We start from the raw sequence: 23,472 nt of genomic DNA on the forward strand, positions 1-23,472 counted from the left end.
AATTTTGTGTATTGATGTATTATCATATGATCAGGGGTTCTTTAAGTTCTTTGGCTCTTAATAAGGCTATATGTACATCTGCAGAAAAATGTATAACATGTAATACTGGTATATACATTGTGTATGGATGCTCTAATCATCTAATGAGTATGTGAATATGTAAACATTTGTGTGCACAGTATATAGAAATGTACACACATTGAGACCCATCTCTTATTCTTAAGATTTTTCATTATGGAGACAAGTGAACAAAAGCACAGTATCATCCAAGTAATTATTTGTATTATGTACAGGTGAACAAATATTTTAGTAACAGATGCCATTACTTTGGCTGTAACCTTATATCAAAGGTTGTCACCATCATCAGTAAGGTGATTAGCTTAGCATTAAATAATACATAAAGGCAGGCTTCATTTTAGTGTCATTTATATTCAAGTAGTTTTAATAACTAACTAACAGAATGCCTTATTGTTACTATTAGTGTGGTAATAAATTATACTCGATATTTTAAAATTGAAATAATTTATCACCAAAATTCAAAACAGCCATATATTGTGATGTATGACTGGTGAGTAATATGTCGATGTCATCAGTTCTTGTATCCTTCAGTCTTTACCCTTCTTCCCATTCCTATCCTCCTCTGTCCTCTCCCTTTTTCCTCCTTGGCTCCCATTCTTTTCTTCCTTCCACCTCTCTTGTGTCTCTTCCTCTCAGTTTCTTAGTTAATGAAAAGCCAAAATTGGAGCAAAATTGATATTCCTTTTATTGTTTTTACACAGAAAAGTGAATTTACTACACATGATCAAATACTCATATGAAAAAAGAATGCATTTGGTTAAAAACCGTTTAGAAAAATATTAATCCCGAATTTAGTCACTGCTATACAATTACTGTAACAATTCCCTAATTGGAAAAAGTTCCAGTCAAGCTTGTCATAAGAGGTTATCACACAAGTGAAAGAAGATTGTTCTACATGCAGTATCACAGGAGCATTTTCAGTTGTTCTAAATAACGTTCTGCTGTGTATGCAGTACAGCATTAGATTTTGTTTTTAATATAAACTGAAATAATAGATGAAACTTGAGATTTGACGCTAACATGTTGCAAATCAGTGGTGGTAATATAAGACAGTTGTGGCCTTGGTTCTCTTGGTAGTGCCTTGCTACTTCTTGGAAAGTATTGAATATAATGTTTTCGAAATTCTGTGGGTTTTGTCATTTAAATTTTTTTATAGATTTATTAAACTTAGCCAGGGAAAAGAGCAGATGTACATGTTACAGAATGTGGCAAAAAAATTAAATTCATGTGGAAGTGCTAAACCCATAGGGGTCATACAGTGCCTGGAAAATGGGTGTTAATCAGGTATGATCAGAGAAAGGGGATGGTTGTTTCAGTTCCTTGTATCCAGAACCCTTCACCAGCATCAAGCCCCCTTTTGTGAAGAAATGGGACACAAAGGTTGTGGGAATAATAACCAAATGTGCACTTTTTTCCAGCAGTATGTTTTGCTTAAATGGCATTACTTTAACATCACTTTTTTAATACTACTTTGTTTTTCGGATTACTATATTTTGAATGTCATATCTTTAGTAGTGCAGCAGTATACTGTATTAGTAGTTAGTCACAGGATTATTCTTAAATAGGAATATGCAAGCATTTAAAAAGTGCTTGATACTTTGTATAAGTTATACAATAGAGTATTATTGTTGCACTGTACTGCACAGTATATATTTTACTTTTATGTTTAGTTAAAGGATTTAGGTATAGCAATCACGGATTTGTATTTGTAACTGTGAATATTATTGTTACAAGCGGCTTCATCCTTGGACTATCCACTTTGGATGAAGACAATGCCCCGGCCAACTACATTGTTGGCATCATTGTGTTCATGATCGCTCTGGGTTTTGCCGCAGTTGCGGCTATTGATGCCATCCTTCTTATCAAGGTAGTTTAGGCAGGTCAATCATGAGTGCTTCATTTGGAGGTCAAATTTGACTCTTATGAACAATCTGAATAATGTAATGCAGTTTTCACTGACTACCATCTTATTACACCACCTGATGGCTTCAGGATGTATAATTAGGATAATTGTTGAAGCATGAATTTAGTTTCTTAGGCTGTTGTTGTTACTTGTGAAGATTAGAGATGTGCTTAATAGTTGTTTTCCTGTTATTAAGATGAGACCATCCCTCCCTCCTTCCTTCCCTCCCTTCCTCACTATTCTGACATGATAGAATAATTTGAAGTAATTGAAGAAACTCGATATGTTGATTGGCTAGAATGCTAAACCTGCATGTGAGTAAAACATCTGGAGTTTCTTGTAATGATATTAAAAAACTGGAAATTAAATGAATTATAAAAAAATTGTCAGCTTTTGTACCCCTTCCCTCATCCTTTCTGTATTGATGTTCGTAAGAGGCAACAGGCGAGGAACTAGTGTAATTAATGTCTTTGTATTAGACAGCAGAGAGCTTTACTTCTAAAGTAAGTTTGATGTGCACTAGGAACTTCATTCACAAACATTTTATATAGATATTTACTTTTGCAAAGACAGTCAACGAAAAGATTATTTAGGAGTATTGGTTTTATTTACTTTGGCGGCCATGCAGCGTGAACCATTTGGTGAAACGTAGACCGCAGGGCAAATATAGTTCATGTAATTTGTTAAGTTTTGGTGTTTGGTGCATGAGATGTGTGAATTTTTGGTTCATGCAGTCCTATCACAATTCCACAAGTTATGGCCAGTTTTATGTGGAACACTTTCTTTGCACTTGCAGCTTTGTTTCGTTATTGTAGTGTCATGCCATTATGTGTGTTGGGTTTTGCATTTTTTTTATGGCGTTAAAATAGTGCTTTTTTGGTTTTGGTGCCAATTTCTTTATATAACACCACATAAGGGCTAATGTAAATTTTGCCCTAGGTCTAACATAGCAACATTGATGTTTAGTAACTGCAAGATTAAGGGAAACTGAGCACGTAGAAATCATTAATGAAAAAAAATTTTTCTTCATCTTTCATACTACCAGTGGATAGCTGAGCAAGTTATAGAAATAGGAGCATTTGAAAATGAGATCTGTTTTTGCATGTGTCCTGTAATGTGTTAATTCTGTTGCTTACGGTCTTGTACTTTTGGGAACTAAAAGCCTTCAAATTTGTCTCTGGGGATCAGGCAAGAATGATAATGTGAATAATGTTCGTCTAATTTTAAATTTAAGAAGTAGAAACGTGGTAGAATATACAGAATAGGTCCATTAAAAAGTACGGGTGCAAAATTTTTAATGTCTTCCTTCCAAGAGGACTCACGATATACCCACACTTACAAAGAAAGTTAAGACTGTGTTTTGGTCTATCCTGGACCATTGTCAATTGTGACTTGATAATAGTCCAGGATGGAGTGAAATGTCTTAACTTTCTGTCTGTAAGTCTAGGTCTTCTGACTTATTCCAACCATGTTTTGTGACTTATAAATACAAGGAGAATTACCAAGAAACCTGCAACGTCAAGAAGGAACTTTACGAGTGCCTCTCTTCAAAGGATGGGGGGGGCGCTCAATGCTGGGGAGGGGATTCTTGATCAATAGGAATTAAACTTATTTTCTTTATTTGGTTTATCTAATTTCCTCCCATTTTGCAGGTGCTGTATTATCCTTGTGGATTTAGTGCTTCCCTATGAATATACCATAGTATTAATAATAATCGACAAGTCCTGGAAAGTTTAGGAGATACAACATGTATGAGGGAAGGGGCGCAGCAGACATGCTTGATATACACAGGCATGAACATACTTTGCTGAGAAAATATTAGGAGTCGTTTCTAAAGTCTCAAGATATTCAGAGCAAGACCAAGTATCATACCAGATTGATTTTTTTTTTTTTTTTTGTAAAAAGTTTAATGAAAAGTATATAGCGCATATAATATATTTGCTAATAAACTTTTTTTAATCATTTGCATTCAAAACTTATAAATATAGTAGGAATGTGTGAGCATTACATCAAAGATGTACAATACCAACGCTTGGGTATCTTTTATAGTTGAAAAAAAGTCTGCTGTGCAGGCCAAAGCTCTCACCTGTGAAGATACCACCTAGGTGTTGCTCAAGTTTTCTTCACTGGAATGAGTAATTGTGAATGTTTCCTTCTTTGAGTCCCACTCTTCTTGGTTGGAAATGGCCGATGTGTTAAATAATATATGTATGTATATACACATAGTGAGGGGGTAAAAAAGAAAAAAAAAAGAGGAAAGTTTAGCTGCAAGTTTCCAACAGTGGTGTGTTACTGGGGATATCATGCGTGAATTCACCGGGAGTGGAGACGAAGATTGTTGGTGCTGCAGTACTGGTGGTGGCTGCAGGGTGGGTAGCCCTGGCATTGGCAGACTTTATAGCCATTACTGAGGTACTAACTTCAATAAGTTCTTACCGGCAATTGAAGTATTTATTCTTTTCCTGTATTAACCAATGTTGTCCTTGTAGTACATATTTTTCTCTGTAATACATTAATTCATTTACAGTCTTTGATTGATCAGTATTTGCTCATAGGATAGTGTCACCACACATTATGTAGGTAGAATATCTTCAGTAATGAACAGTATTTCAAAGGAATGTAAGCTGTTGAGACTGTAAAGATATTAAATTTTTCATGTAATGGCTTGTTGAAAATTATTAATGTTGAGGTAATTTTCTTAATAGACTTGAGTGCCATTTTTGACCTTCCATGAATTTTTTTGTCATCTCCAATATAGCCTTCATTTTTTAATATGCCGAAAATTCATGCCTCGGTTAAACTGCATACGTTGTTTGTCATTATCAGTGTTGACCGGTTCACTCTTTATAGCATGTTTTATGTTGGGCAGAAATATTGAAGGTCTGATTGGTTAATACAGGAAGATACTTCATGTCTTGGTGTCTGGGGATGCTCTTTTGTGTGGTGTTTTCCATTGCTGCTGCTTTCCTCTATGGTGAACTTGTGCTGGTCATGTTACTTAAGGCTAAGTATTAGTCTACAATTGAAAGTCATTGTACATTTCTTCAGACCAGCTGGTTTTAATTTGTAGTCTTGGTAAAACTTCTTATTAGACTTTTTTGCATTATTTTTTTCCTACTAACAATCAGGGTATGCCAAATGTGGACTGGTGAGCATTTATACCTACACTTTAAAATAAGACTCCAAAACACATGAAACACTTATGATCCTTTGTGTGTGATAGTTGATTATAAGTGTAGCAACTGCAGCTAAAATTATTGCCAAGATTTAGATTTGCATATAGAAGAGTAACTTGAGGGAAAAAATTAAAATAATAAGATTGTCAAGGTAGAGGAAAGAATTAAAAAAAGCTTTGTTCAAGTTGAAACTTATTGAAGGATGATTAAAAGGCATAAAGATTCGTCTTCTATTTTTATAATATTACTCTGAAAGGATTTAAAGGAAATAATTTAGGTTAATTATGCACTTACTGCTGGGTTCAAAATAATGTTCTCAAGTTTTCATTGTACAGTACACTGCTGCTCCATTACTTTTGTCTTCCAATTTAGAACTTGTGCACCAAAAATTATTTTAAATGTACATAATTTTCTCCAAATAGTTTGTTTTTTATTTTTTTTCAAATTTGAGTTTGTTCAACTATAGAGTGATTAACAATATTAGAATTTCAAGCCAATTACTTGTATTTTGAATTAGCATTAAAATGAAGTATGAATGCTGCAAGATGTACCAAGACAAAAAGAAAAAAAAACTTTGCATATGCTATTTAAATTCTGGTGGCAGGCTTTGTTTTTGTGGTGGTGGAGATTTTATTTTTTGTATTTTTTTGGGTGCAGGTGGTTAAATCATCATAGTAGGTAACATGTGCTTTGTTAATTTTGTTTTTATTTATTTTCCAAATACAGGATAATACATATATACGTATACTGTAATTCTTCCTCCGCAAGCCACGCGTATCATAAGAGGCAACTAAAATGCCAGAAGCAAGGGGCTAGTGACCCCTTCTCCTGTATACATTGCTAAAGTTAAAAAGAGAAACTTTAGTTTTTCTTTTTGGGTCACCCTGCCTCAGTGGGATTTGGCTGGTTTGTTGAAAGAAGATATATACTGTATATATATTTAATTTATTGGTATTGGTAAGTATGTTAGCACTGAGGGCAAACTCAGTTCTATCTGATTCGTGTGTGTGTGTATGTGTGTGTGATTGATGGAGCATTGGTGGAGTGTGGTAGGGCGCTTCTATCATGCTCGTGTTCTTTGCTAACCATCCCCCACTGTTGTGATGACAGCGGCTGGGTGGCAGTGAGTAAGTCGTTCGGTAGTGGCAAGATTGGTTTGGGCGTGTTCTTGGTGGTGATAGCCCTCGCCGCATCAGCATTAGTTGCTGCCATGGCCTACGCTCTGCTTTGGGTAGGTGGGAATTTTGGATTTCTTGTTCGTATCGTAATAGTTCATTAACTGGTTGCTGCTGGTAGGTGGGATTATATTTGTATATATATAGTACAGTATATTGTTGTAGTAATAGTTGCTGGTAATGTAATTACTAGTTTTGGGTTTGTAAGATTGACGTGCTACCATTATACTGTAGTTTATTATATTAACTTTAAGTAAATTGATTTCTTAGATTTCATATTAGCATCACAAAATTGCACTTACAATTAGAATGGACAGACAAGAATAGTTTCCAAAATTACTTAGTATGCAAGTTCACTGAATACTTAATGAACATCTAGTACATATATGTATATAGTTGTTGAGAGTGTTGGATGTTTTCATGAAGTTTCAAATGATGGTAGGCTACTTAATTTTGTTATTATTTCTGTCAAGTGTTCTTTTTCATGTTTTTGTTAGATGTTCTTAATTTTCAGTATTGCATAAACATAACTTATTAACTAAAGTTTAGGGTAGTGGTACTCTTTAATTTTTGTTAGCATTCAAATTTTAATATTTTATATTCTATATATTTTTGTACTTTTATAATATTGCACTTTAAGTATTAACCTACTTTGTTCATTTAACATTAGTTAGGAAATGCATGCTTGATTGCAAAATGGGAGTCATTCATTTTTCTTTCTAATAAATTACTTTCATAATTTCTTTTTAGATGTATGATTTGTAATAAAACTTAATTCTCGGTTTAAAGTCTTCTTGGTGAAAGTAATTGGTTGTGGAAACAAGTTTGCTTTTTGGTTACCTAACCAAATGTGGACAAATGTTGCAAATCAGAAGATTCGGTTGGAAGTGCCTTAAAAACCTATACAGTAGTGATGGCTCTTATGAAATAAATTTTAACTTAAAAATAAAAATTTAAATGCTAGAAGTGGCTAAGTAAAAATGTAAAAAAATGTTCACTGCTTTATTTTGTACAGAAAACTCCTGCTGATGTTTATTAAGGGATTCATTTACCATTTGTTAGATTTTGTTACTAACCAGCATTACTGAAAAATTCTTTGGTTTGTGCATTTGGCTTAATGGAAATAAAAACTAATTTTGATCAGATATTTTTTTTCGAAACTAAAGAGGAAACTTGTGTATTTTTAGCTGCGCTTGATTTCTGGAGGTGGGATATACAGTGGTTGCACTCTGAAGGAGGGTTATTTGATTTGTGATGTTAGTGCATTTCTGACAAGACAACTATTGATTGAATGATGGTGAATGTTTCCTTTTTTAGAGTTACCCTACCTTGGTGGGAAAAAGCCATTGTTAAAAAATAAATAAATTGCAGGACTAACACACGTGTAGCTATAGGGGCATACTTTGTTAAAAAACTGTGCCGTGTAGGGGATCTCCAGAATTATTCAAAGATAAAACATGTCACACTCTCGATTGTAAGACATGAGATCTTTATGGGGAAAAATATCAGACTTCCATCCAAGCTATGGGGCCAATGGATGTCAAACCCAATAACCATTATTAAGTTACTGTTACAGCATTAACAGAGATGGTATTAGGCAAGGTTGACCTGTACACTGTACGCTGTATTTAGCAATTGCTTGTAGAATTGTACTTTATGTATCTTGTATGGGTGGGGTGGAGAGCTATGACTTGACACACCTTTGACTCTTAAAACCTTTTTAACACTGCTTATACCTGCCTTACCACACTTAACATTACTGATAATAAATGCTTCTGATCAGCCATTACTACAGAATTAAAGTACAGTAGGGCCCCACTTTACAGTGTTTCGCCTTACGGCATTCTGCTAACACGGCGATTTCATATTATGACCAAAACTCGCTATATGGCTCCCAGTCTTTCTAATACGGCATGCCCCACCTGGTTTGTTTACATTCTCCATGAGCACATCTCTGTTATGTCTTGAAACTTTCCAAAATTTCAAGTGTATTAGTTATTGCATATTTTATATGTATGTACTCGGATAATTATACTTTCATGTACCTGTACCTAAATATACTTACACACTGTGCTGTCACGCAGGTACACATTAAAATTACAAGGTCTCTCTACTCTTGAAGATGCTGTATTAATAATCTCTTGGGCGCATTACGTTAATATAGACATTTCCATTAATCCATCTATGATACTTTTTTCAAAATTATATAAGAAACATGTTACATAACACACAAACATGATACATACACTCACAGTATAAAAATTGACATAAATATAAGATGTAACTCTTCTCATTGGTAAAGACATTTTCTCTTGTCAAGCACCAGTTAGTGGGGGATAACTGTGGAAAAATATTCCTTTCGTATGCCTTCACTCTATAGCTGTTCACGACCTCCGTGGGCTTAACGCTTCTTTTTCATTATGATTATAATAATAATAATAATAATAATAATAATAATATCATTCACTCCAAAAACGGTGTGTTGCTCGAGAATTGGAGTGTTGCTCTTTATTTATTCTTCTGTACTAACTTGTCGGAGCATCCTTCCTTCTAAAAGTGATCTTACATGAGAATGGAAGTATTGATCTTTATTTTACTGTACCACTGTGGAGACAACATGTACATAGTGTTAAGGTGTTTGAATGAATGTGTATGAGCCATGACCAGATGCGTTGGTCTGTTTGTTCACAATTTTTTTTTTTTTTTTTTTTTTTTTTTTTTTTTTTTTTTTTTTTTTTTTTTTTTTTTTTTTTTTTTTTTTTTTTTTTGAAGGGATTCAGGGAAACCGGTTATTTTCATATAGTCGGACTTGAGTCCTGGAAATGGGAAGTACAATGCCTGCACTTTAAAGGAGTGGTTTGGGATAGTGGCAGTTTGGAGGGATATGATGTGTATCTTTATACGTATATGCTTTAAACTGTTGTATTCTGAGCGCCTCTGCAAAAACAGTGATAATGTGTGAATGTGGTGAAAGTGTTGAATGATGATGAAAGTATTTTCTTTTTGGGGATTTTCTTTCTTTTTTGGGTCACCCTGCCTCGGTGGGAGACGGCCGACTTGTTGAAAAAAAAAAAAAAAAAAAGGTTAAGGATCCCTAGTTTTATTGACAAGCTATTTACAGGTTAAGGATTCCTAACTTTATTAACAAGCTAAGAGCTGTTACCTGCATCAGCTCATTTGAAAGCATTTTTATTGTTATGAGACATACAAGTAAGGAACAGGATGAAGTTGGAGCCATCTGTGGGCCAGCATTTTCATTTGATCAACTGACGTTATCTCGTGTTCCATACTCGAGTCATCCTGGGTATATATGATCTCAGATGGAGTGATGTTCTGGAGAAGGGTTACAGCCAGAGTGAAGTTGCTGCTTTCTGCCCGTCTTGTGTCATAAAAGCTTGTTTCACGCTGTCCTCGAAGTGGATCTCTCTCTCTCTCTCTCTCTCTCTCTCTCTCTCTCTCTCTCTCTCTCTCTCTCTCATTTTTATCTCGTTTACTCGCCTCTCACCCTACATTAAGACTAGAAATATTTTAAAGTGAGTAATGAGTGTAGTGTATTTGTATTTTATTACTCTAGGGTGCTTTAAATGTCATAGTATATTAGGTGTGGGTGGGGTGGCCAGGCAGGATGCCATACCTCCGACACCAGACTTCTTACAATAAATACTACTCACCTTTTGCCCTACATTAAGACTACAAATATTTTGAGGTAAATAATGAGTGTACTGTGCGTGTATTTTACTTTTTATGTATATGTTAGTGTAAACTTGTTATCTGGCATTTATATGCATTTATAAGTGAAAAAAAATGGTGCTCTGCTGTCCATTGGTGTTCGCTTTCCAGCGATAGCGTGGAACCTAACCTGCCATATAAGTGGGCCCCTACTGTATATTGTATGCAAAGGAAGCCAAGATATAAACTAAAAATTTTGTTGTAATTGATCATGTGTGTGCTTTCTGCCAAATCATCCAGTGAGTATTGGTTATAAAACCAAGATTGATGAAGCTATTCATATATGTAATGTGATGTGTACTTTATTGTACAGTTACCTGTAGGTAAAAAATGTATCTCATCTTTATTTGTGAGAGTGGTTAATGCACTTATAATAGTTTTTTGGTTGAATAATAATTAACTCTTCTCTATTAGCAATGCTGAATTAGCAGGGAAGTTGTCCTCTTGAATAGCTGGTGCTCACATAGAGGAGTGGCCATATCTGGATTAGATTTCCAGTCCATCAGGATCTCAATTATCTGTATAGTATATATGTATATTCTATATACTGTAATGTATTGTTTGACAGTTTAATAGTAACTGTCCACATCTTTTACCCTGTATCTAGAAGTTGTTTATTGACTTTTTTTTTTATTTTTTACCTAGCCAATTATATCAGATAATACAAATATTTGGGAATAAAAGTTTGTGATAACTGCATTATTAGTAAGGGATTGGAAATAGTTTAAAATTATGTAGGTGCACAAGCCATTGTCTCTTGTGCTAGGAGTGAAAGTGTACTTCTTAGGCTTGTTAGCTGCATCAGATAAATGTGTGCTGAGGCTTTTGTGGTGGGTGAAATATAATTGGAGAATATGAAGTAAAAACAGAAAAGTGTTAAGCTTGTACTACCATTTAAAGAAGAATAGGGTTGGAGGAGAGTTCTGCTCAGACATTACTGTGAGCTTTTTGAACATATCACTGCCATAATTCTTTCTGTTCTTTCCCTCTATAGCTCTTGTGATTTGAAATTTTCAAGCATAGACGAGGTATGAATTGGTGACACGTTGAAAATAACTGTAATAAGTGTGTACTGAACAAGACTAATTCATGACATGAGAGATGAATGGAAGTGTAAAATAGACCCAGTGAAAATTAGGGTAGTGCACAGTGTCATGGCTCATTTTGACCCATGCAAGTTCTAACACGCGAGTCGTATTCCAAACAAAGGTCGTATACCAAGCAAAAATTTTTGTGTCCAAACAGAACATATACCAAGTTGGACTTACTCCAAAGTGGACGTATACTGAGGTACCACTTTGCATGCTTGTAAGTTTGAACATTTAAGACAATTTAGTGTATGTAAGTAACCTCAGATCTAGTTGTTGATGGAAGTTTATAAGCCTCATTTTATTTGGTGCTTGCTGGCACTAGCATCCTAGTTGATCAAGCAGTCCACAGAGTAGTGTGGCCTCAGGCTGGGCTGCGAGGGTAGAAGAACCCTTGTAACCTGTCACAGGTGTGGTTGCTCTCATTCTTTCTTCATGAAGTTGTCCAGCTGTTTATTTTTGGTTTGTATGTCTTTAAAGTGGGTAGTGCGTGCTGGCATTTGTACATTCATGGCAATGTATTTGCTTTGAGATAATTTCTTGGTTAAGTGTGGGTGTGCTTTCCCAGTTAGACCTATGTCAGTGCATGGCATTGCTTCTGTTTACATTTCCATCATCTTTAAACATTGCAGGTTATAACAAAGGCTTGTGCAGTTATTTTATACTGCTTAAAGAATAATTTGGCAAATTGAACATAATTCATTTAATCCTAGTTTCTTGAAGCAAACATTTGTCATGATGGCGCAAACAAATATGAATAAAAAAAATAGAGGACAAGAAGATTACTGTATATTTTGGGCTGCAGTTGAAGTCCTCTTCAGTAAGATGAAGAGGGCCTTATTGGTAGGCCAAAATATACATTAATTTTGTTTTTTATTATATCCATGTAGATGTATTTAGGCTACTGACCAGTGTTCCTTACACTTTTGTGTTTTAGATTTGTTAGGAACATGGTACATACATGTCATGATCCTCACTAACAAATATTTTTGTTTCCATCCTTGATATTAATGTCTTATGTACCTGTATACCTAAAATATCATAAAAGAATAATTCTTGCTGTATGACATTCATATAGCTATGATTATCCAAGAACTCTCTATGCCATGTGGCTTCTGCTTGGTGTTATTCTACAATGTTTGGGTGCAAATGTTCATAATGGTGAGTACTCGGCTCTGTTTGTACGGTGGTTTCTCAGTAAGTCTCATGACTGCTGAGATCTTTGGCGTTCTCCTAATTTGTATGGAAGTTTAGGCATGGTAGAATAACACATCACTAATAAAAAATGTCTTAGGAAAAGAATGGATCAGGAAGGAAGGCAGACTGGAATAAAGACCATACATTAGTGATTTATTTCTTTTCTTGTAACTTTGTTTTTCCGTTTTGATTTCCTGTGCTGGTTAATGCATTATAGTACAGTAGAATTTCATATTGCATGGGTTAAATTCATGAACACCTTGTATGAAATAGCAGTACATGGACTGAAGAACACATGGGAAAAATTAGGTAATGTTCATGACACTTGAAAGAAGCCAGTTTTTTTTTTTTTAATCTTGTAATTCATTAAAAATACCACTAAGGTTTTTCGTGCCTTATGTTGTAGTTGTCATTGCTTTTTGATCTGGAAATATAGGGAGAGGGTTGATGTTGCCTTACAGGATCTAGTTTGATGTAGTGAGGCTTATATAGTAATAAAATGATTAAGTAAATATAACCAAAAAATATTAGGCAAAAACCATTTTTTCCTCTTAGATTTTAGTTGCTGATGTTTATTGATTAGGAAATGTGCAGAGAGAGTTAACAATGTTCTACACAATACTTGTACATACATGTGGCAAGCAGTATCGGCTACCACCGCACCTGGCATCAACTTGTCAACATAAGTAAACAATAAAGCCAAATTTCCATACCAAATTGTACCAGACCTAAAAATTTGCTACACCTATACCAAACAAGCATATGCTAAAGAACTCATTGGAAAAAGTAATAACCAAGAAAAGTTATTATGAAGGTTTAAGAACTCCTCAAGTTGTTTGAGCCCTTCTCTGAGGGGTGTGGAGAGCCAGTACAGCTCAGTTGGACATATTCTGGTAGCCTTATCAACCCCAAACAAACATTTGTCTTGTCTGTGCTTGCCTCAGTCAAGCTCTCCTCTTCACTGCACAACTTTCTTGTTTAAAAACTTTCTTTTTTTTTCACACTTGATTATCAGCCTCCAATATATTCAACAACTGTAGAGAAACATCCAGAATAGGTTAAGGTTACGGCAGTGTATAATTAGTTTAATTAAGAGTTATAGCCTTCGTGCACTGCCTCCCAGCTTATTTTATAAACCTTTACAACTCAGTCAACTTCACTTTCCCCGTTGACTTAAGACTTGGGTACAATAATTCAGTTGCAATTTATTGGAAATATGATCCATGGATGTTTTGTATGAGATTCTACTGTATTGTACTTTGGTACTGCTTGTGTTGCAAATGGTTCATGGTGCTTTTAGTTACTCTACAGATGCATGCATTAGCTGTAAGGAATTTTTGTTTTCTTTATATGTCTGCATTGCTGTTGTAAGTTAAAAACAAAAATGAAAATGTTTTATCATGAAATATTATTGCATATGGCAAAAATGTTTTGTGTAAATACAGCTCGAGTAAATACTAGAGTATATACATTTGACTGATATAATAGAGCCTCCTTCATTGATTGTACTATATATAAGAAGAGTTGGCTCGTATCTAAATACCTATATGTGTCTCATGTTTCAAAACTGTTTGTAACAGGTACACCGAATCTACCGCAGTACAGGTGCCAGCTTTGCCAAGGCTCAGGCTGAGTTCTCTCAAGGAGTGATGCGAAATGAACATGTCCAGAATGTAACAGCCAATGCAGCATCAGCAGCAGTTCGCAATCAGTTTGGTGGACCCACAACGCCCGGAGGCAACACATCCAGCCCACGCTTCTAATGGTAGGAATTTTGTGATGATTGCCAGTCATATTACTGATTGATTTGAAATGGTATGAATTCAGTGGAGCTGTAATAATATGGCCGGATACTGCAATCTTCTTTTTTCCCTTCACACAGTGTCAGTTGGATATGCTGTAGCTGGTGTAGTATATCAGGTATACACAGCTATACTGTATATGAAATCATTAGCAGTGTTGAACAAAGCTTTTCTTTATTATTTGGTTACTTATAGCCTCTATAGGTTTTTTTCCCCCAACAGACCGGCCATATCCCACCGAGGCAGGTTGATCTTAAAAGAAAAAACTAAAGTTTTTCTCTTTAAACTTAGTAATTTATACAGGAGAAGGGGTTACTAGCTCTTTACTCCCAGCATTTTAGTAGCTTCTTATGACATGCATGGCTTATGGAGGAAGAATTCTGTTCCACTTCTTCATGGAGTCTATAGATATTATGTAAATAAATATAATTTTTGAAATCCACAATCCTCCCTAAATTCCAATCCTGCCTCTTTCTCTTCTCCTAGTCATTGTATGTTACTAACATTATTAAGTTATCCTTGCACACTCCATTTGTTAAGATATTAATCTAGACATGGCAACCTATGGCTTGCAAGTTGGAACCAGCCCAAATGGTGAGATTTTAGTATCTCCTGTAGTATTGTGTTAATTATAAATATGTATATTACAAAAATTCACATATACTTTTTGTTAATTTTCATTTCTGTATACAAAATTACTAACAAAATATCACCACCTTGGCTCAGTCATCCAGTATTGTAACCAAAGGTTGACTATGCCAACACTAAACTAATCTTGAAAAATATGATATAAGGAAAATGTATCGCTGAATTTCCCAAGATTTTTCTACTCGTGTATCATACTTAAACTTGTTTTAATTCACTGTGTGGTTTGTCTTAACTACTTAATTATTTTCCTTAACTTTTTTTCCAGACAGAAGAAGCAGGACATGAAAGCTAGGAATAAATGCAACAAGTGTCCTCATTTGTCCCTCCCATGGGAGCATAACTTCTCTCTCCTGGTGTTCCCTCTCAGGGAAGTAGAATTGTGGTCAAACACTTCCTTCCCTTTCCCCTCTTCCCTAGTCTTCTCCAATGCCTTTGTGTGTTGGGTTACATTAATAGTCACGCTACTATACATCTATTGGTAACCTGTATAGAAGAATGTTGGTAGTGATCCTTTCAGGAATTTCTGTACCTTGTGAAAGGTCCTCTTGTTGTTTACAGACCTGAAAGTAATTTTTGATTAACCCTTCTGTAACTGCCCTCCAATTCATGATGGCAATTTTGAAACTGTCTTGAACTATCATATGTGGTCTCCATTAATTTTTCCTAATTTCTAAAAAGAAAATATACTGTGACTTAATTGTGTGAGTTTTTAAGACCCACCACTGTTGTAGAATGTATATTGGATACAGACATAGTCTTAATCAAATCTAGTTTATAATAGTAACATGAACTTTGCTTCCTCCTGCATTCAGTCATTTATTTTAGTTTATTAACTTGGCTAACATTTTAATGTGATATGTTTAGAATTATAAATAATGTATTGCAAGATAATGTAACATTAATGTACAAAAGAAAAGCATGAATTAACATTGATTTTTTTATTAACTTGTAAAGTCACTTTACATGCGCTGTAGATTTTAAGTGTAAACTTCATACGAGCCCAGGTCATATTGTTGACACTATGGACGTAAGGAATTTTCAGATTTAAATGTCCCAAGTAGACAACAAGATTTGTCCAATGCACCATTCAACTGAAAATTGATGTAAAGTCATTAACAAGAATGGATAATGATGTATGATTGTTAGGCTTTTTTTTTTTTTATTTCCATAAGATTTATAAGGGTATGGGTAACGAATTGTTTTTCACTAGCCAACCATCACAGTCTGTAGTGGTATGGTTCTTGTAATTCTTCTGTTTTGTAGAGGATCTCCATAATTTTTCTGTTAGTGATGGGCAAGTGTGTATCATGAACTTTTGATTCTTTATTTTTGTACTATGATTTTGATGTAAGGAATAAATTTAATAATTATTATATAATTGCCTTCAATTCCTGTACAGAACTTTAAAGTAGAGGATCATTGACTGAAATAATGTAATATAATTTAGAGAAGTCACAGTACCATGACTGGAACAGTTAGATGCATTAAATTTTGGAATTTTAAAGGATGTTTTATCTAATTGGGAGTCAAAGATATTTAAGATCCTGGTGAACCTCATCACAGATGAAACCCAGGATGACCATGTAAATTTGAAATTCAGAATTCTGATGTGCTTTATAGTTGCTGACTTTGTGAACTTGGTGATGGCTGTGAATGGATGTATGCTAGTTTAGAGAGATGTAAATGAAATTTTAATGAATTTTCTTAAGTTGCATTGACAAGTGTGCCATTTAATGACCCAGGATCCAAAGTGCAGCATACTAGATACTTAAATGCTTGGCTAATTTATTGAATCACCGAGAATATAGCTAATAAATTTTGAAGAACATTTGATAAAGTTTTAAATTTTGCGAGATAACCTAATTGTATTGTATATATGTGTGTAGTTTATTCACCTGGTATATAACAGCAATTAATGTTAGAAATTGCCACATAATGAATAGTTTCTTGCTTGGTCTTTGTATCTTCATTAATACCAATTCCAACCTATTACAGTATAATAGTGTTGTGTATTTACAGTGCTGTATTTGATTATGTAAATGCCTTTGAATTAGAATTAATTCTGTACATACATCTGTTGATTCTGCACTTAAAATTTTGATGCATCATTACCAGGGTATAGTTCACTCATTGTCATTGCATTGGGAGGGGAGTGCCTGAGATCACTGAAGGAATTGTCAGATTATGCTGGTACACAAACTTTTTTTGATAGATGCCATTTATGTGATGACACTATTTTCAGCTACACTTTCAATGTCCTGCTGTGCTTATGCTCTGCCCTCTGAAGTCCCATCTTTAAAACAGATTTTTATTTTACCCCCTTGACTGAATGCATTGACTAATTCCTCATTATGTTTTTTATGCCCAACCTCAGCACTCTTCTGCCTCTGAATAACTCAGCACTTCAGAAATTTCAGTGACAATTTCCATTTTACTTTTATAATAATAACTAGGGCAAAGGGATTCCCCTGTAGCTTGGGAATAATCTTTCTCGAGCATTAGGGAACAGTGGTTTTGATAAAGTAGTTTCTACATGCATTATATGCCAGTCTGGATGTGATGCATGGATTATATAGCCTATCAATTTATGCACACACAGAAACTTCAATTGTTAATGGCATGCATGTAACCCTTCAATGATTTTCCAAGACATACATGTACATACTGTCTTGTCTATCTACTGGTCATCATGGTTATAAATCCATATTTAGTATTTTCATCAGTGTTCTCTCTAGGGGTTAACTGAGAGTTTTAATAACATATGGTTAAGGTATGAAAAATGCTGAGTGGCAGAGGTAAATTAAAAAATTTAGCTGACTGTTAGTACCACAATGGAATGACTGAAGGTTACAAGACGTAAAACATTAATTTACAAAAACTGCTGAAACCTGCTTGCAAAAATGAACATTAGTTTAATATGCTAATTAATGCAATTTTATTTGGCATTGTCAAATTGCATTCATTATGCAAGTGTGCTTATTCTCGGTGGTTAATGAAGTGGTCACCGAAACACGTGCCAGGGAGAAATGTTAAATCTACTTCAAGACTTTAACTTCACTCCATAATCATGTGTGGTCTTGAAATTTTGCATCCATTTGAGAGGAAAATGAAAAATTGAATTATTTATTGCTCATGGTTTGTTTATTCTCTTCTAATGCTATGCTTGTAAATCATTTTTGTAAGTTATATATAATTCTTATATTTAATGATCTTGTGAATTTATCTTTTGAGATAACTGTGCTTTTAATCCTGCTATAAGGGTAATCAGAATTATGTGACAGTTATTTCTTTGCTGCGGGTGTGCAGACTCGTGTATGTACATGTGAATGCAAATGCAAACATGATTATACAAGACAGTACAGTATATACACCTATAGGGCAGTTGCCCCCACATACACAGCTCAGTGAATGTACGTGTACTCTTAAGTGCAGTGTATCAGTACATGTACAGTATATATTATTTTCTTTTGGGAAAAATGAGCCACATATGCAGTCTTGTATGTTTTATGAGTACATTTCGCATAAAATTTATATTCTCAACTAATTTGGATATATTTTTGCACTTCAGCTACGATTTTTTTTTTTTTTTTTTAGGGTTATATTTCACAAAGTTTGCTCAGTCAAGCATGTAATGGCTATTTTCAAAGTTTTGAAAGCTGTTAGTAAGTAGAACAGCAAGTTCTTAGGATGGTAGCTTGTGCAGTGCTCTTGATATGCTGTGAGAATCATATTGGGAATTGTGCTGTTATTGAACTGCTGATTTGTGGCTATGGTAGGGTCCCAGTTGGATAAATGGACTGACAGTAACCAATCATAACTTCTTATTTAGTTTGAAGACTTGAGTACCCTCATAGGAGGTGAAGTTGCTTAAGTAATTTTTACTTATGAAGAGCAATAGGCCAGATTAGACCAATATGGAATGTTTTAATTTGTTTTGGATTTGTACGAGAGCATTTCAAGAATATTTTTTAGTCTGAAGGGCATGTATTGCTGAAAATGCAGATGCCAAGTGCATTTTAGAATGAAACAATGTGCAGTTTATCATTCTTGTATTTTTAAAGTGTGGGGGTGTTAAACTTTCAGAACTTGAGTTCGAATGAAATATATATATTGTAGGTGTTCAAAAGTGTTTAATTTTTACCCTTTGTAGAGAATTTTCTACATTTTTCAATGTTCAGTACATTTTTATTATATTTTATTGACACATCGGCTTTCTCCCACCATGGCAGGGTGGCCCAAAAAAGAAAAACTTACATCATTATTCACTCCATCACTGCATAATTTAATAATATCCATCTCCCATGTGTCTGTTGTGTGTGTTAACCCATATATGCCCTACATTTTTGCTTACCTGGAATTATGCTTATCCCCGGAGCTATGTCCCTTCTGCAGGCAACACTTGGTTGTGTATAAAGGCAGGCTTAGTGTTGGCTTTACTGGAATAACATTGACTTTTATTCTTTTGACCCAGATATCTTCCAAGTGTTCCTCTTCAAGGGGGGCTCCTTGGCGTGGTGAAGAGGCTCTTGGTCTGAGGAATTAGACCAGTCGGTCTCCTTCCTCAGACCGAACCTAATTACCCCCCAAATCCCCCGTTCCCTATCCCATCCTCCCCTTTTTCCTTTCCTCCTCCTCCTCTCCACCCCTCCCTTTTGTCCTTCCTTTTTGGCCTTTGGGATTTTTTTTTTTTTCCCCACAGGCACGCTAGTTCCTAGATAGGGGAAAGGGTACCGGGGTCCATCCCATTCCGTTGAGGTTCTTGGCAGTGGCGTAGTTTGCCGTGGAATCTGGATTGCCTGGGGATGTCCCGATCCCTCTCCGGTATCCCGGAGGGTGGCTTTGGGTGTCTCTCAGGCGATGGGTATATCTCTGGAAGCCACCTTTCGGATTCCGGGGGTGGTGGCCGAAGGAGGTATGCTTTGTGGTGGATTTCTGGCCGCCCTCTCTTTTGTCCACCGAGGTAGCTCGGCAGATGTGAGGTTGCTATCCCGGATTGCTGGTTTACTGGCATGATGGGTAGGGTATGGCACGGGTTCCATGCTGCATCTGCGCTACTTGCGGTGCTGAGGTCCTCTTGGGCGCGGAGGGAGATTTCTGGCCCTTTCATTCCTCCTAGGAACTATCCCTCCCCGGTCCCCCCTTTTTTTTTATTCTTTTTTTTATTTTTATTTTCTTTTTTTTTTTTTTTTTTTTTAAAAAACAAAAAGAAAGAAGTAATCTAACCATGGCAGCCCTAGTCCATGAACCTGCTACCCCTGGGCCCCTTCTTGATACCGCACCCCGTTCTGACCCCGCCTCGTCTTTGGACCACTCTTCGGACACTCCCCATGCCTCTGTACCTCTTGCCAGTGCTGTTTCTTCACCCGCTTCAGGTACTGAGGCCTCAACTGACTCCTTCGATTTATCTGACCTTCGCTCTCCTCTGATTATGCTTCCGGCCTCTCCCTCTATGGTGCGGCAATTTTCGAATCACCGGCCCGTTCCACGTCGGACCAACTCTGGTCCCACGCCTAAACGCCAATGACAATTACCTGCTGATGATACTTCTCCACCTTCTCGTTCTTCTCAGAAAATATCGACACATCCTTCACTACCTTTCCACGCTCAGTTTCAGACTGCACAATGGACTAAATTCTTCACTTTACGACCGACTTCCTCTACTGCCTACCTTTCTGACCACAGTATTAGCAAGGCACTCCTACGCCTTGTTGGTAAAGATATTTCTTTTCATGCTCTTAAGAGCGGTACGCGCATCACCGTACAGAATGCTACCCAGGCTCATGAGCTTTCTCGTCTTTCCCATATCGATACTGTTCCTGTCACTATTGAAAAACATCATTCCCTCAATTCTTGTAGTGGTACCGTCATTCTGCCCCATACCATAGTTCAACAAAATTTCCAGACATGTGGCACTGACATTCTTGAACAGCTGGAACTCCAAGATCTCCCAATCCTCAAGGTAGACACTTATGTTCTTCCTGCCCGTGGGCGGAGACGATACCCTAGCAATGTGGCTCGTTTAACTTTTGACAGCCGTGAACTCCCATCCTCAGTTTATGTAGCAGGACATCGGTTACAAGTTCGAAAGGTGATCCCTACACCGCAACAGTGTAGAAATTGCTGGTGATTTGGCCATCCAGCGAAATATTGCAGATCTATCGCCGAATGCCCGGTCTGTGGTGCCGATGACCATTCTAATACGTCTTGCAATCAACCTCCCTCTTGCCTTAATTGTCATGAGGCTCGCCCTTTGTACTCTCGCCGTTGTCAAGTCTACTTAAACGAGCAGGAAATCCGTTACCTCAAAGAGGCAGAAGGTCTCCCTTATGCCATGACAATTTCTCATCTCCGCCTCCAAGGGAGACTACCTCGTGTTTCTTATTCCCTTGTTTCAAAACGTCCCCCCACTTCTGGGATCCCATCTTCTGCAACCACCTCTGTGGTTACCTCTCCCATAGTCACTCCTGTATCTAATTCTTTTGCTGTCCTAGGCTCAGACGTCCCTACTTCAACGCCTCAGTCTGATCTCGCTTCTTCGTGTTCTCCCTCACAAGCCTCAGTAGCGACGAGATCTCGTATGACACCTCCTCCTAATCAACCCTCTACTTCTCAAAAGTCAAAAAAAGGTCCGTTAATACCTCCTACCCATCTTCCACCTCCTCATTTTACCTTCCCTGTCTCTGTACCTGGTTCTTCTCCTCTCACTGGCTCTGTTTCAAGTGTAGAGGTTCACCCTCCTCTTCGTACTGTACCTTCCTCCCCTGTTCCCTCCCAAGTTTCTTCCTCTTCTGCCACCTCCCAGGTTTCTGCCTCTTCTGTCCCCTTCCACGCTTCTCCAGTTCCCTCCACCCTTTCGCGTCCCCCCCTACCTTGGTACAGTCCATTACAGTTCCAATCTTTACTCATCCTCCCCCTACCATTTCCAATATTGTCTCCCATACGACGTCTCTGAATTCCGAAACACTTGAAGCAATCTCTGAATATACTGCAGAGACCAAACCATCAATGGACACTGATCCACCCTCCGTTCCTTCTCTCTCCTCTGCTCCATCTGCGCAACTCCTTTCTTCACAGCGCACCATTCCTTCGCTGCTTGAACGTTTTCCACTGCCTCCGCATGTGGACTTTTCTAACCCCTCTAGTCCGTAGGAACCCTTACCTGCGGATTTCAGGTATCTTTATCATTGCCAATCATGGCCTATTTACAGTGGACCCCCACATACCGTTGGCATCACATAACGATTAATCCGCATACCGCTTGCTTTAATCGCAAAAATTTTGCCTCGCATACCGCTTAAAAACCCGCTCACCGCTGTTCGTCCGAGACATGTCCAATGTGCGCCTTAGCCAGCCTCACATGTTCCGCCGGTGGCATTGTTTACCAGCCAGCCTCCGCGGTAGCATCCAAGCATACAATCGTAACATTTCGTATTATTACAGTGTTTTTGGTGATTTTATCTGGAAAATAAGTGACCGTGGGCCCCAAGAAAGCTTCTAGTGCCAACCCTACAGCAATAAGGGTGAGAATTACTATAGAGATGAAGAAAAAGATCATTGATAAGTATGAAAGTGGAGTGCGTGTCTCCGAGCTGGCCAGGTTGTATAATAAACCCCAATCAACCATCGCTACTATTGGTGGTACAGCTGCTGCTGCTGCACTGTCAGCTGCTGCTGCTGCTGTAGCATCGTCTGCTGCTGCTGTAGCATCGTCTGCTGCTGCTGTAGCATCGTCTGCTGCTGCTGTAGCATCGTCTGCTGCTGCTGTAGCATCGTCTGCTGCTGCTGTAGCATCGTCTGCTGCTGCTGCTGTAGCATCGTCTGCTGCTGCTGTAGCACTGTTGTTGGTGTGGCTTATTGAGAATATACCAAGAAACAATTAACCCCAGAGGATTTTCCACCCAGGATAACCCAAAAAAGTCAATGTCATCGAAGACTGTCTAACTTATTTCCATTGGGGTCCTTAATCTTGTCTCCCAGGATGCAACCCACACCAGTCGACTAACACCCAGGTGAACAGGGAAAAATGCCTGGAACTAGTGCTCATATTGGTGAATTTAAAGCCAGCAAAGGTTGGTTTGAGAGATTTAAGAATCGTAGTGACATACACAGTGTGATAAGGCATGTTCTGGAAGAAAATACCAAACAGGACCTACAGTACTCAGGAGGAAAAGGCACTCCCAGGACACAGTGTCTCATCAGTCATTGCTGCATCTTCAATAAAGGTAAGTGTCATTTATTCTTCATTTAGTAGACTAGTACATGCACAATATATACTGTGCATGTACTACTCTACTATTGTGCATGTATCCTTCTCTTTGTGTGTAGGAAAATGTATATTTCACGTGGTAAAAATTTTTTTCATACTTTTGGGTGTCTTGCATGGATTAATTTGATTTCCATTATTTCTTATGGGGAAAATTCATTCGCATACCAATGAGCCCTCTTGCACAGATTAAAATCGGTATGCGGGGGTCCACTGTACAGTGGAATATACGCGGCCTCAGGGGTAATCGGGGTGAGCTTCAGATGTTACTCTCCCAGTTTTTCCCTGTTGGTGTTTGCTTACAGGAACCAAAATTACACTCTGCTGTTATCTCTTTCATCTCAGGCTATAATTTATTGTAGTCTTCAGATCCTTTTCCTGATGGGACCTTTAATGAAAGTGCCCTTCTTCTA

At 37.0% G+C, this 23,472-nt stretch overlaps 1 protein-coding gene across 4 annotated transcripts in view; it reads left to right on the forward strand.

Annotated features, from left to right (window-relative positions):
- Positions 1-18,922, forward strand: part of Scamp (secretory carrier membrane protein) — a 50,166-nt gene extending 31,244 nt beyond the window's left edge. For 2 of the 4 annotated variants that reach the window (XM_070101189.1, XM_070101192.1), the window contains 3 exons: positions 1,813-1,945; positions 13,927-14,111; positions 15,062-18,922. In XM_070101189.1, the coding sequence (XP_069957290.1) occupies positions 1,813-1,945; positions 13,927-14,109 (316 nt within the window). In that variant the 3' untranslated portion in view covers positions 14,110-14,111; positions 15,062-18,922. Of the gene's footprint in view, positions 1-1,812; positions 1,946-4,263; positions 4,394-6,267; positions 6,389-13,926; positions 14,112-15,061 lie in introns of all 4 variants that reach the window. The other 2 variants (XM_070101190.1, XM_070101191.1) reach the window with 2 other exon arrangements.
- Positions 18,923-23,472: the final 4,550 nt, after the last annotated feature.

This window comes from Cherax quadricarinatus, chromosome 76 (assembly GCF_038502225.1).
Source record: "Cherax quadricarinatus isolate ZL_2023a chromosome 76, ASM3850222v1, whole genome shotgun sequence".
NCBI lineage: Eukaryota > Metazoa > Arthropoda > Malacostraca > Decapoda > Parastacidae > Cherax > Cherax quadricarinatus.